Raw genomic sequence first — 12,194 nt, 5'->3', positions numbered from 1 at the left:
ATGCTGCTGCTGCTGCTGCTGCTGCTAAGTCACTTCAGTTGTGTCCAACTCTGTGCGACCCCATAGACGGAAGCCCACCGGGCTCCCCCATCCCTGGGATTCTCCAGGCAAAAACACTGGAGTGGGTTGCCATTTCCTTCTCCAATGAATGAAAGTGAAAAGTGAAAAGTGAAAGGGAAGTCGCTCAGTCGTTTCTGACTCTTAGCGACCCCATGGACTGCAACTTACTAGGCTCCGCCATCCATGGGATTTTCTAGGCAAGAGTACTGGAGTGGGGTGCCATTGTTTTCTGTCAACTATGCTAGATATGGCTAAAATTATCTTATGTCAATAGACTGTGGCCATTTGCATTCTGGCTTTTTTATCACTACTGCTTGAAGACTGCATTATTTTTAGAGATAGTCACTATTAGATTTAATTTAAATGTATAGAATAAGCACACATAGATTTAATTATTTTATTATGTATTTATTCTTATTTTAAATTTTATACAATAATATGCATGCCTATGTGCATGCTCAGTCATATCCAGCTCTTTAAGATCCCATGGACTTTAGCCTGCCAGGTTCCTCTATCCATTCAGTTTTCCTGGCAAGAATACTGGAGTGGGTTGCTATTTCCTTCTCCAGGGAATCTTCCTGACTCTGGATTGAACTCATGTCTCCTGTGACTCCTGCATAGAAGGTGGATACTTTACCACTGAGCCACTGGGAAGCCCCTATATAGTAATATGACACCCTGCTAAATGGTTTATATATTTTTCCTCATTTATGTTATATACGATTATTTTATTCACCTTATAATTAATAAAACAGGTCTTCAGATCAGATCAGATCAGTCGCTCAGTCGTGTCCGACTCTTTGCAACCCCGTGAATCGCAGCATGCCAGGCCTCCCTGTCCATCACCAACTCCCGGAGTTCACTGAGACTCACGCCCATTGAGTCAGTGATGCCATCCAGCCATCTCATCCTCTGTCGTCCCCTTCTCCTCCTGTCCCCCAATCCCTCCCAGCATCCGAGTCTTTTCCAATGAGTCAACTCTTCACATGAGGTGGCCAAAGTACTGGAGTTTCAGCTTTAGCATCATTCCTTACAAAGAAATCCCTGGACTGGTTGGATCTCCTGGCAGTCCAAGGAACTCTCAAGAGTCTTCTCCAACACCACAGTTCAAAAGCATTAAAACAGGTCTTAGAGAGGTACAATGATTTGTCTAAGGCCATGAATATACCTATGAGACAGAGAAAATGAATCATGTGGTTTTTGAGACATACAGGCTTCCCCAGTGACTCAAACAGTAAAGAGTCTGCCTACAATGTAGCAGACCTGGGTTCGATCCCTGGGTAGGAAGGATCCTCTGGAGGAGGAAATGGCTACCCATTTCAGTATTCTTGCCTGGAAAATTCCAAGGACAGAGGAGCCTGATAGGTTACAGTTCATGGAGCTGCAAAGAGTTGGACATGATTGAGAGACTACATTTTCTCTTTCACCCTTCTCACATATATCATCCAGACAGGGCATTTCTAAGACATCTCTGAACACATACCCTTATCAACACATACAGTCCATTTCTCCTTGGTTGTTCTATAAGATTTTCTATCTCCATGGGCATCTGCTGATTTGCTTTTAACATCTAGCATATCTATTGAGAATACAAATAGAAAATGGAATGAAAATTATGTCAAATATCCTGAATGAATAGAATTATATCTTACCTTCTTTGAGATTATTTTTTACCAATATGATATTAGAATCTGGGAAGCATCCTTAGACTCCCCTTTTTTGCTTTGTAAGCCCTGTCTTATAAAGCCTAGAGGACCCTTGGAGTTGACTACAAGCAAGCTCTGCCTGATGAATAACACCATACTTCATGGGAAATCTTAGGGGTTGGCTCAAGGGAGATGAATCTAACACCTTATAACACAGGCTCAGACTAAGGAAATTAAGTATGATTAGATCTTGGAGACCATATTAAAACCCAATAACCATTCATCAACTCTTGCTCTTGACTCATCTGCCAAGACGTTTCAGGATAAATTAACTAGGTATTTAGAATATCAAGTTCTGAAAAAGATCATACTATCAATTTTGTATATTAATTTTCTTCTAACATGAAAGTATACTTCTCTATTAATATGTTTACTGCTCATTTGTAATTCCTCTTTTGAAGCATCTATTGAATCCTTTTGTCCATTTTCTATTGGATTACCTGTATTTCTCTAATTGATTTGCCAAAGTATTTAAATAAATACAGGCTAAGCCCTTTGTTGGTGATGTATAGCATATATCTTCTCCCACTTTACTGCTTGCCTCTTTAGTTTCTTACTCAATCCTTTTTATTCAGTGAGTGGAGTTAGTCATGTTATGCTGTGTAGATTTATAGTATACTTACTTGTAGGCAGATACAGGGGATACTCTTTGGAACAAATATGAGTAAAATATAGGTCAGCAATCAAATGTAGCCAGCCTGTCTTTGCTGTATAAATCATATCTACTTTATCAAATATCACAATCTTATGACATAATTAGAAATGTGGAAATTAGAGAGAAATTAATTCTCAGTGGCTTTACACTTCTTGTTTAAAATTCTTGCAAGCCTTCAAACCCCACTAATACACAATCACACTAAATTCTCACACTTTTGTCAATAAAGAAGTGCTTTACTAAAGTGCCTCTTAAACTTTAATGTGAAGATCAATCACCTGAAGATTTTGTTAAAATGAATATTTTGATTCAATATATTTTGAGTGGATCATAAGTTCCTGTACATTTAATAAACTCCTAGGTGATGCTTTCACTGGTGGTCCAAGGACCACACTTTTAGAAATGCAACTTTATTCTCCTAACACATGATTTTGGTAGATGGAAGAAACTCTGTCCATCATGTTGGATTTGCTTCTGAGTGATTAACTTTGTCTAAAGATAATAATCAAGTAAATGTGATTGATGAAAATTGTCTATCTTCAATTAGGCTGACTAGCATTTCTATTGTATCAAAATCAATAGGCCAGTCTTACATTTTAAAATGTATTATTATTTTCCTTTTGAATTATGCTACATTTATTCATTCTTCTATTTATCTATCCTTTTTTTTCAATCCTGGATTATTTTCAGGAATTCTTGTATGTCTGTTCTACCTTCCATTTTGATTATTTTCTCATTAATCTTAGTGTTCTAAGACCTGAATCCAAATTGAATATAGATGATGATATGGGATATCTTGTCCTGTTAATCAGTTTTGAAGGGATGCTTAAATATTTTGTCACTGATTTTTAGTTTTACTATTTATTTTGAGTGATTCATTTTAACAGTGAATCAGCTATCTTCTACTCCTTACCTTTTAAGAATCTTCTAAAATCATGCTATTGCACTTTATTGATTTTAAAAAACTTTTGTTGCAACAATATCCTTTTAGTTTATTCGTATTGTAAAATATTTACATGTATATTTTTTAAAATTCTGATAATTATCTAAGAAAATTGAAAGGAGAAATAATTCAGGCCTGTATGTTTCAGAAGCTCTCACACTGGGAAAGCTCATGCACAGACACACAGAAGCATGTATACAGATACATTACACATTACACGTGTTTGATATATGGTATGTGTAGGATTTCAAATTACTAAGAAATAGTAATGCATTCAATTATTATGTTTTGATTGTCTCAGGTTACCTATATCCAACGTTTGTGGCTGGACTGGCTCTTGTGGTTCTTATTATGATTGCAAGATGTCCTCAGCAATAGGAAACTTTGGGAAAAAATAAAAGTTTTACTATTTACAAGCCCTAGGAATTATATAGTATACCTGGGGCCACACAGTGAGGGCACTGGGGAGGGGCGAGGAGAGACAGAAACAGATCTGGAGTTCTGCTTTTATTGGGATTGGGGATTGGACAACAAGTTTTTAATGGTGAATTTAAACAGAGAGAGCAGAAATTAAATTGCTGGAAAAGAAAAAACAAAAAAAGGACTCAAGATTGACAGTTACGGAAATTAACCAAGATCTCTAAAACAGAGGAGCCAGATGGGGGTAGAGAGATGGTAGGGGTTTGGCTTGGCTCTTTTTCTAGTTATGTGGCAAATGTGCCCTTCAAAGAAGGGGCATCCTTCTTTGAAAATGTCTCTTGGCAATCAAAGGTCAAAGTCAGACACTGGCATTACATAAAGAAAACGAACTGTCAGAGCTTACACTACAGTTAAATTAACTGGGTTGATTGTACTCAGTTAAAATGTGTTTCACAAGACCTTCTCATGGGGTCAATCATTTTTTCATAAACATGTAGTAAAGTGGCTAAAGTAGGCATTTAACAAAGAGCATCTAAAGAAACTAATGCCACAAAATTAAATATGTGGCATTAAATACTCATGCTTTAAATGGGTACCCACCCTGCTTATTTAACTTATATGCAGAGTACATCATGAGAAATGCTGGCCTGGAAGAAGCACAAGCTGGAATCACGATTGCTGGGAGAAATATCAATAACCTCAGATGTGCAGATGATACCACCCTTATGGCAGAAAATGAAGAGGAACTAAAAAGCCTTTGATGAAAGTGAAAGAGAAGAGTGAAAAAGTTGGCTTAAAGCTCAACATTCAGAAAACGAAGATCATGGCATCTGGTCCCATCACTTCATGGGAAATAGATGGGGAAACAGTGGAAACAGTGGCAGACTTTTTTTGGGGCTCAAAAATCACAGCAGATGGTGACTGCAGCCATGAAATTAAAAGATGCTTACTCCTTGGAAGAAAAGTTATGACCAACCTAGATAGCATATTGAAAAGCAGAGACATTACTTTGCCAACAAAGGTCTGTCTAGTCAAGACTATGGTTTTTCCAGTGGTCATGTATGGATGTGAGAATTGGATGCCGAAGAATTGATGCTTTTGAACTGTGGTGTTGGAGAAGACTCTTGAGAGTCCCTTGGACTGCAAGAAGATCCAACCAGTCCATTCTAAAGGAGATCAGCCCTGGGTGTTCTTTGGAAGGAATGATGCTAAAGCTGAAACTCCAGTACTTTGGCGACCTCATGCGAAGAGTTGACTCACTGGAAAAGACTCTGATGCTGGGAGGGATTGGGGGCAAGAGGAGAAGGGGATGACAGAGGATGAGATGGCTGGATGGCATCACTGACTCGATGGGCATGAGTCTCAGTGAACGCCGGGAGTTGGTGATGGACAGGGAGGCCTGGCGTGCTGCGATTCGTGGGGTCGCAAAGAGTTGGACACGACTGAGTGAGTGAACTGAACTCAACTGAGAGAGGATAAAGAACATGTATCAACTTACAGTAGGTGCTTTATTTCTTAAATCTATTCCCAAAGAAGTAATAGTTTATATTTAAAATAAAAATTACATCATTAAATTAGTCTTTTTTAAAAGTTCACTGTTATCTTGCATAGAGAATCAGTAAGTAGCAAAAAGTAGACATTTTAAAACTAAAAATGTTACTGGGGTATTTCACTAAAGAAGTGCTGGTGACATACTAGGATGATTAAAAGAGATAGTGAGGAGATGTAATTAAGATAAAGGTTGTGTTTAGAATCGAAAGAACATATTATGGATAAACTGAATGTGAAGATGAGGAATTCAGTTTTGTTACAAGTATAGGAGCTTCCATTTGTCTGTCTTGATTGCAATTTGGTTCTTTTATAAAAGATGACAGCAAAACTAATACAATTATGTAAAGTTTAAAAATAAAATAAAATTAAAAAAAAAATCTAAAAAAAAAAAAAGATGACGTCATCAGGCATCATTTTCTTTTTTGTTAATTTGGATGGAGACCCCCTCAAAATACACAGCATTTCCTATTTTATGCCCGTGGACAGTAATCAATTTGAATGAAATAAATTTGATGATAATAACAAAAATATATTGATGATTATTTGTGACAAATATTAGGTTTTCTCAAACACATATTTAACCTTTTATGCAAGACATTCCACCATATATTGCCTATTATCTATGACTATTATTAATATATTTGTTTCTGACATAATTTTGCTACAACTTTTACTCTAATCTGCCTGGTTTTGACACAGTACACAATGGGATTCATCAGTGGAGGCACAAGTAAAAGAACATTTGCCATAAGAACATTGAAGAGGGGAGAGACATGCTGGACAAAACGATGAACAATGGCAAGGTTGATGATGGGCAGATAGAAGATGATCACTGCACAGATGTGTGAAACACAAGTATTGAGGGCCTTGAGCTGTTCCTTTTGGGATGCAATTCCAAGCACAGTCTTGAGGATTAGAATGTAAGACACAGCAATGAGCATAAAGTCTACCATAAGGCAGAGTGCTCCAAAAAAGCCATAAATGACATCAATCTGGTTGTCAGAGCAGGCCAGCTTCATGACATCCTGGTGGAGACAGTAGGAATGTGATAGTTGGCGTTTCTCACAATATTTCAACATTCTCAAAGTGAAGGGAAAGGGAAGAACCAGGAGGAAGCTCTTGAAAAAGCATACAATTCCAATTTGGGCAACTCTGAGAGTTGTAAGAAGGAAGCTGTATCTCAGAGGGTTGTGGATGGCTAGGAAGCGATCGAATGACATGATCAGGAGCACTGAGGATTCCAGTGCTGTGAATCCATGGATGAAGAATTGCTGAGCAAAGCAGGCATTTGCAGAGATTTCAGAAGCTTTAAATAAGAAGATCCTCAACATAGTGGGAAGAGAGGAAAAGGATAGGCCCATGTCAGACAAAGTCAAGATGGAAAGGAAATAGTACATGGGCTCATGCAAGGATGGTTCTGTCTTAATGATGAAAAGGATGGTGCAGTTTCCCAGAAGAGCAATAAGATACATGCTGCACATTGGAATAGAGATCCAGATGTGTGCATATTCCAGCCCCGGCATCCCAACCAAGATGAAGGTGGTGATTTCAGCATGTGATATGTTGATAATGGACATGATGAATTTAGAGGGCTCTGCAATGATACATAGAACTTTGAGTCAAAAAAAAAATGAATATCTGGAAATTTAGTTGAAAAAATGCAACTCTTAAGTTCTGACTGTTTAGTTGTCTTTTGACAGACCAAAACATTTATATGACTATGATATTGTGAGAAGCGATTTCCACTTTAGAATAGAATCTGCCTGTATCACAGATTAACAAAATTACTTCTGGGCAAGTTTTTCCTAAATAGAGAAATTAGAAATATATTTTGCATTCAGATGAAAACTTGGTTTCTTTTTCCTTGTGAAATATTAGTAAACCTTAATCAATTAATCTAGAAGCCCCTATAATTTCTTTCTTTCACATTCTAGATGAGATGTTGGGCAGAATACGTGATTTCTGGAATGACACTACATGAAGGCAAAGGAGTCTCACAACTTAATTTCTATGTACTTCTTGGAACTCCCAAAGAAATATGGTCTTCTAAAAACCAAACTACCCTTAGTTCCATCCCTTACTATCTAAAGATTGTTGGTTAAATACCCTTTTTAAAAAACCCCATGGTTTTCAAATCATTTATATATTTGAAAGGGCAGTTACTACTGAATACTGACAAATTACATCTCATTTTCTCCTGGCCTGGAATGTGTGATGAATTGTGTCATGTTCACAGGAGAAAAATAATCTGAAGAGCTTGGTATCATGATTTAGGAGAATTTGAACTCTGTTGAAGACTGATACCTTAAAAAGTGAATAGATCATTTACATAGTTTCTGAAATGAACAATTTTCCTAGGTATATGACATTTGGAGATGTATCCTGCTCTATATAAAGTTCTAAATGGTTTATTTCCAAAGAAGAGAAGTAAAATGAACACAAAGTAGATAAAGATAATCTGAGAGCTTACCAGACAATGGGATATTTTGCAGAGGACTTTTGAGAGCAGCTGAAGGATTCTAGCATAAAATCCCAGAAGCCATTTGTCTCTTCCCAAAGTCTCCTTCTTATATATGAGGGTTTGGCTCTTCTTTCCAAGACACCTCCTCTAGGGGCACTGAGTTCTCTTGGGATTTCAGCTAAGCTGGATCTATTCTGAGACTAAAAATAAACATGTGCAGACATAGTAAGTCCACAGAGATGGTTAACAGTAAAGGAAGTAAATGAGGATCTAGATTTTGCTGCTGCTGCTGCTGCTGCTAAGTTGCTTCAGTCATGTCCGACTCTGACCCCATAGATGGCAGCCCACTAGGCTCCCCCGTCCCTGGGATTCTCCAGGCAAGAACACTGGAGTAGGTTGCCATTTCCTTCTCCAATGCATGAAAGTGAAAAGTGAAAGTGAAGTCACTCAGTCGTGTCTGACTCTTAGCGACCCCATGGCCTGCAGTCTACCAGGCTCCTGCATGCATGGGATTTTCCAGGCAAGAGTACTGGAGTGGGTTGCCATTGCCTTCTCCATCTAGACTTTGAGCTAGGGTTTATTTCAGTTGGAGAGAGGTCCTTAATAACCTAGCATGATAGAGACATGGTATATCTTAAATAAAGTCTCCTGATATTTCTGTTGAGTGTTTGACTCAGATACTACTTCTCTGCCATGGACAATGCCAAAGCAGAGATGCTATGCGTTGAACATTGGCATTCAGGGAAGTGATGTAAGACAAAGATCCTATGACATGTATTTTAGCCTAGCCTTTACTTTTGAACCCTAGATCCATCCTTCTAAATGTTCCTGAACACTGTTAACTAAATATCCCTTAAAATCAACTTGTTTAACATTAGATGTAATCTTCTGCCTTTCCAAATCTGTCCTTTATGTAGGGCATGTTAATCCTTTATACTTAATATGTCAAAAGTTCAAAATCCAAGCCCTTTAAACTCTTCTCTCTCACATTTTACACACAGTATTAGCCAAAATTTAAATTAAGAATCTAAATTGTTCCATTTATTTTCATTCATTGCTGGATAATGATTTTGAATCCTTGACTCTTTTGAACAATGGTAACTGTAATTATTATCTTCATTTTATTGATCAAGAAAATGTTTCTCAAGGAGTTCACATAATCTGTCCAAGGTCATATCAGGGTTGTACATTAGAGATAAGGTAGGAGCAGAGGTCTGATTCCTGATAACTAAACTGGGCTGGAAGAAGCACAAGCTTGAACCAAGATTGCTGGGAGAAATATCAATAACCTCAGATATGCAGATGACACCACCCTTATGGCAGAAAGTGAAGAGGAACTAAAAAGCCTCTTGATGAAAGTGAAAGTGGAGAGTAAAAAAGTTGGCTTAAAGCTCAGCATTCAGAAAACGAAGATCATGGCATCCAGTCCCATCACTTTATGGGAAATAGATGGGGAAACAGTGGAAACAGTGTCAGACTATTTTTTTGGGCTCCAAAATCACTGCAGATGGTGATTGCAGCCATGAAATTAAAAGATGCTTACTCCTTGGAAGGAAAGTTATGACCAACCTAGATAGCATATTGAAAAGCAGAGACATTACTTTGCCAACAAAAGTCCGTCTAGTCAAGGCTATGGTTTTTCCAGTGATCATGTATGGATGGGAGAGTTGGGCTGTGAAGAAAGCTGAGCGCTGAAGAATTGATGCTTTTGAACTGTGGTGTTGGATAAGACTCTTGAGAGTCCCTTGGACTGCAAGGAGATCCAACCAGTCCATTCTAAAGGAGATCAGTCCTGGGTGTTCATTGGAAGGACTGATGCTAAAGCTGAAACTCCAATACTTTGGCCACCTGATGGGAAGAGTTGACTCATTGGAAAAGACCCTGATGCTGGGAGAGATTGGGGGCAGGAGGAGAAGGGGCCGACAGAGAATGAGATGGCTGGATGGCATCACCGACTCGATGGACATGAGTTTGAGTAAACTCCGGGAGTTGGTGATGGACAGGGAGGCCTGGTGTGCTGTGATTCATGGGGTCGCAAAGAGTCAAACACTACTGAACGACTGAACTGAACTAAAACATATATTAAGCAATTGGAATTGTCAATATTTAAGGAGTTAGGGATTGGATGGTTGTCTGGAATTCCATACTATTTTCAGCATCCTTAGTTGCCTGCTAGTTAATTTTGGGGACTGATACAGAACATGTGACCTTATCTTTGTTGTACTTTTGCAAGGAAACAAAATGGTAGTTTGAGGATCCTAGGGTAATGCTCTTGATATTATATCTATACTCGCTTCCATTAATACATAGCTTTTGGATAAGCACAAATATAGAATTGACCAAAAAGAGGAAGCACAACAAAATTTTACCATAATTTTCTGGAATAAGTTTTCTGAATTTTGTCATAATAATTTTATTTTACCAATGTCCTATTGTTTACATCCCCTCAAAAGAAATCCTCTTGGCTAGATAGTCAAGAATTTTCTAACTTCCACTTTCTTTATCTCTGAATGTTCTCTGGGTCCTTGTTATAAAAGAGATAGAAGGATTAATCTTGGTTCCTTGTTATTAGTGCGTGCATGTGTGTGTGTGTGTGTATAACAATTGTGATGATGGTTGTATGCATTTACTTGCTTATTGTCCAACTTTGGAGACTGATCCCATTTGTCCCTTGATGATGCAGTTAACGTACAATAGGGCACTTTAGGGCGTTTGTCCTTTTTATTTTGATATGTCCAGTCAATAGCACATTGAATGGCTTGTGGTAGCTTGTAAGTATTTCTTGAATGAATGAGGGGATTGCATTTTTTAAACTGGCATCCTGTAACACATACCATTTTTATTTTTTTTATCTGTAGTATGGTTTCCATTTATTAATAGCTATGTCTGTCATAGAGTAAAAGCACAGATTTTGGTAAATGTAACATCTATTCATATGGATTTTTATTTTGTAAACTGACACCTATTTTTGCATGTTTAATTTACATACTATTACAAAGTTTTACTTGTATATAAAGTATATTTAAAACATAACTATATTATAATAAACATGAATTATGCAGTATATCAAATATTTTGTGATACAACTTTGATGTGATTTTCTTGTGATAAAACAAAACATTACAGTCTTTTTGAAGTTTTTCTTGGTCCTATGTACTAAATGTTAATAAAGATATGCATATCAAATAGATGGGATGCAGCTTAAGCAGTACCTCTATGGTAAAATACAGGTGAAATTCATTTATTAGGAAAGAATAATAGGTTGAAAACAAAAATATAACATCCATTTCAAGAAGATAATAAGAGAATGATATGTTAAATCCAATGGAGAAAGGAAGGTAAGACCAAAAGTCAATGAAATGGAAATCTATCATAAAATAGAAAAAGTCAACAAAGCAGAAATTTGGTAATTTGAAAAGTTTAATAAAGAAAATCCATTTAAAAACTTAGGAAAACTGATCAAGAGAGAAAAGTGCATATGAATAATGAAAATAGGAGCGCGGAGTCGGCTCCGGGGCATGCGGCGCGGAGCCGAGAGCCGCAGCTTCTCGGCCTGGAGCTCGGCGTGTGCTGGTGACCCGAGGAGAAGAGGCGGAGGCGACATGGAAGTGAAGGATGCCAATGCTGCACTGCTCAGTAACTATGAGGTGTTCCAGTTACTAACTGATTTGAAAGAGCAGCGTAAAGAAAGTGGAAAGAATAAACACAGTTCTGGGCAACAGAACTTGAATACTATCATATATGAAACATTAAAATACATATCAAAAACACCATGCAAGCACCAGAGTCCTGAGATTGTGAGAGAATTTCTGACCGCAGTGAAAAGCCACAAGTTGACCAAAGCTGAAAAGCTTCAGCTGCTGAATCACAGGCCTGTGACTGCTGTTGAGATCCAGCTGATGGTGGAGGAGAGTGAGGAATGGCTGACAGAGGAGCAGATCGAAGCTCTGCTCCACACCGTCACAAGCATCCTCCCCGCGGGGCCAGAGGCCGAGCAGCAGCAGAATGCCAGCGACGACGTGGCGATGGACGAGGAGGACCCTGCGTAGAAGAGCACAGCTGGCCCGAGTGTCTCCTGAAGTTGAAGGCCCAGCAGCCGTTTCCCAGACATTCAGAGGATTGTTTATTTGATTTTACCGTCTATCCCAACAGGCCTGATTTCCCGGTTAGTTGGGTAAACCACAAAAATAATCTTAAAAGAAATCCTTGTGCCTCTGTGAGAACAAACATGGTGGACTGGCTGAGACTGTCAGGGCAAGAGCTGAAGAGAGGAGGAGTGAGTCAAAAAGGACAGTGACTGTGGAACTCTCAGTGGTAAAAATATTTCTTCTGTGGCCTTTGCCATGGTTGTGGGAAGGTCTCTGTACACAGCTGGTAAAATACTTGCCTTGGCTTTGA

General features: G+C 38.2%; 1 protein-coding gene and 1 pseudogene across 2 annotated transcripts; one reads left to right on the top strand and one right to left on the bottom strand.

The window, feature by feature from the left end:
- Positions 1-5,967: 5,967 nt before the first annotated feature.
- Positions 5,968-6,912, bottom strand: LOC147358120 (olfactory receptor 51A4). Its single transcript, XM_086340438.1, has one exon. It carries the CDS (start codon positions 6,910-6,912, stop codon positions 5,968-5,970), a length of 945 nt encoding a protein of 314 aa, XP_086196564.1.
- Positions 6,913-9,067: 2,155 nt separating this feature from the next.
- LOC147358119 (DNA-directed RNA polymerase III subunit RPC9 pseudogene) lies at positions 9,068-12,194 on the top strand (annotated as a pseudogene). The gene has a single exon (XR_015142135.1). The product of XR_015142135.1 is annotated as a DNA-directed RNA polymerase III subunit RPC9 pseudogene (transcript).

The sequence above is a fragment of the Bos grunniens genome, chromosome 15 (genome assembly GCF_055505025.1).
Source record: "Bos grunniens cultivar Pamir isolate PY7600 chromosome 15, Bosgru_T2T1.0, whole genome shotgun sequence".
NCBI classification, from domain to species: domain Eukaryota; kingdom Metazoa; phylum Chordata; class Mammalia; order Artiodactyla; family Bovidae; genus Bos; species Bos grunniens.
Note: the sequence above shows the minus strand (reverse complement) of the source record. Positions and strands in the feature narration are given on the sequence as shown.

What these genes read in the sequence shown, in the direction of transcription:
- LOC147358120 (XM_086340438.1), bottom strand. Translation starts at nt 6,912, where the DNA reads ATGTCCATTATCAACATATCACATGCTGAAATCACCACCTTCATCTTG.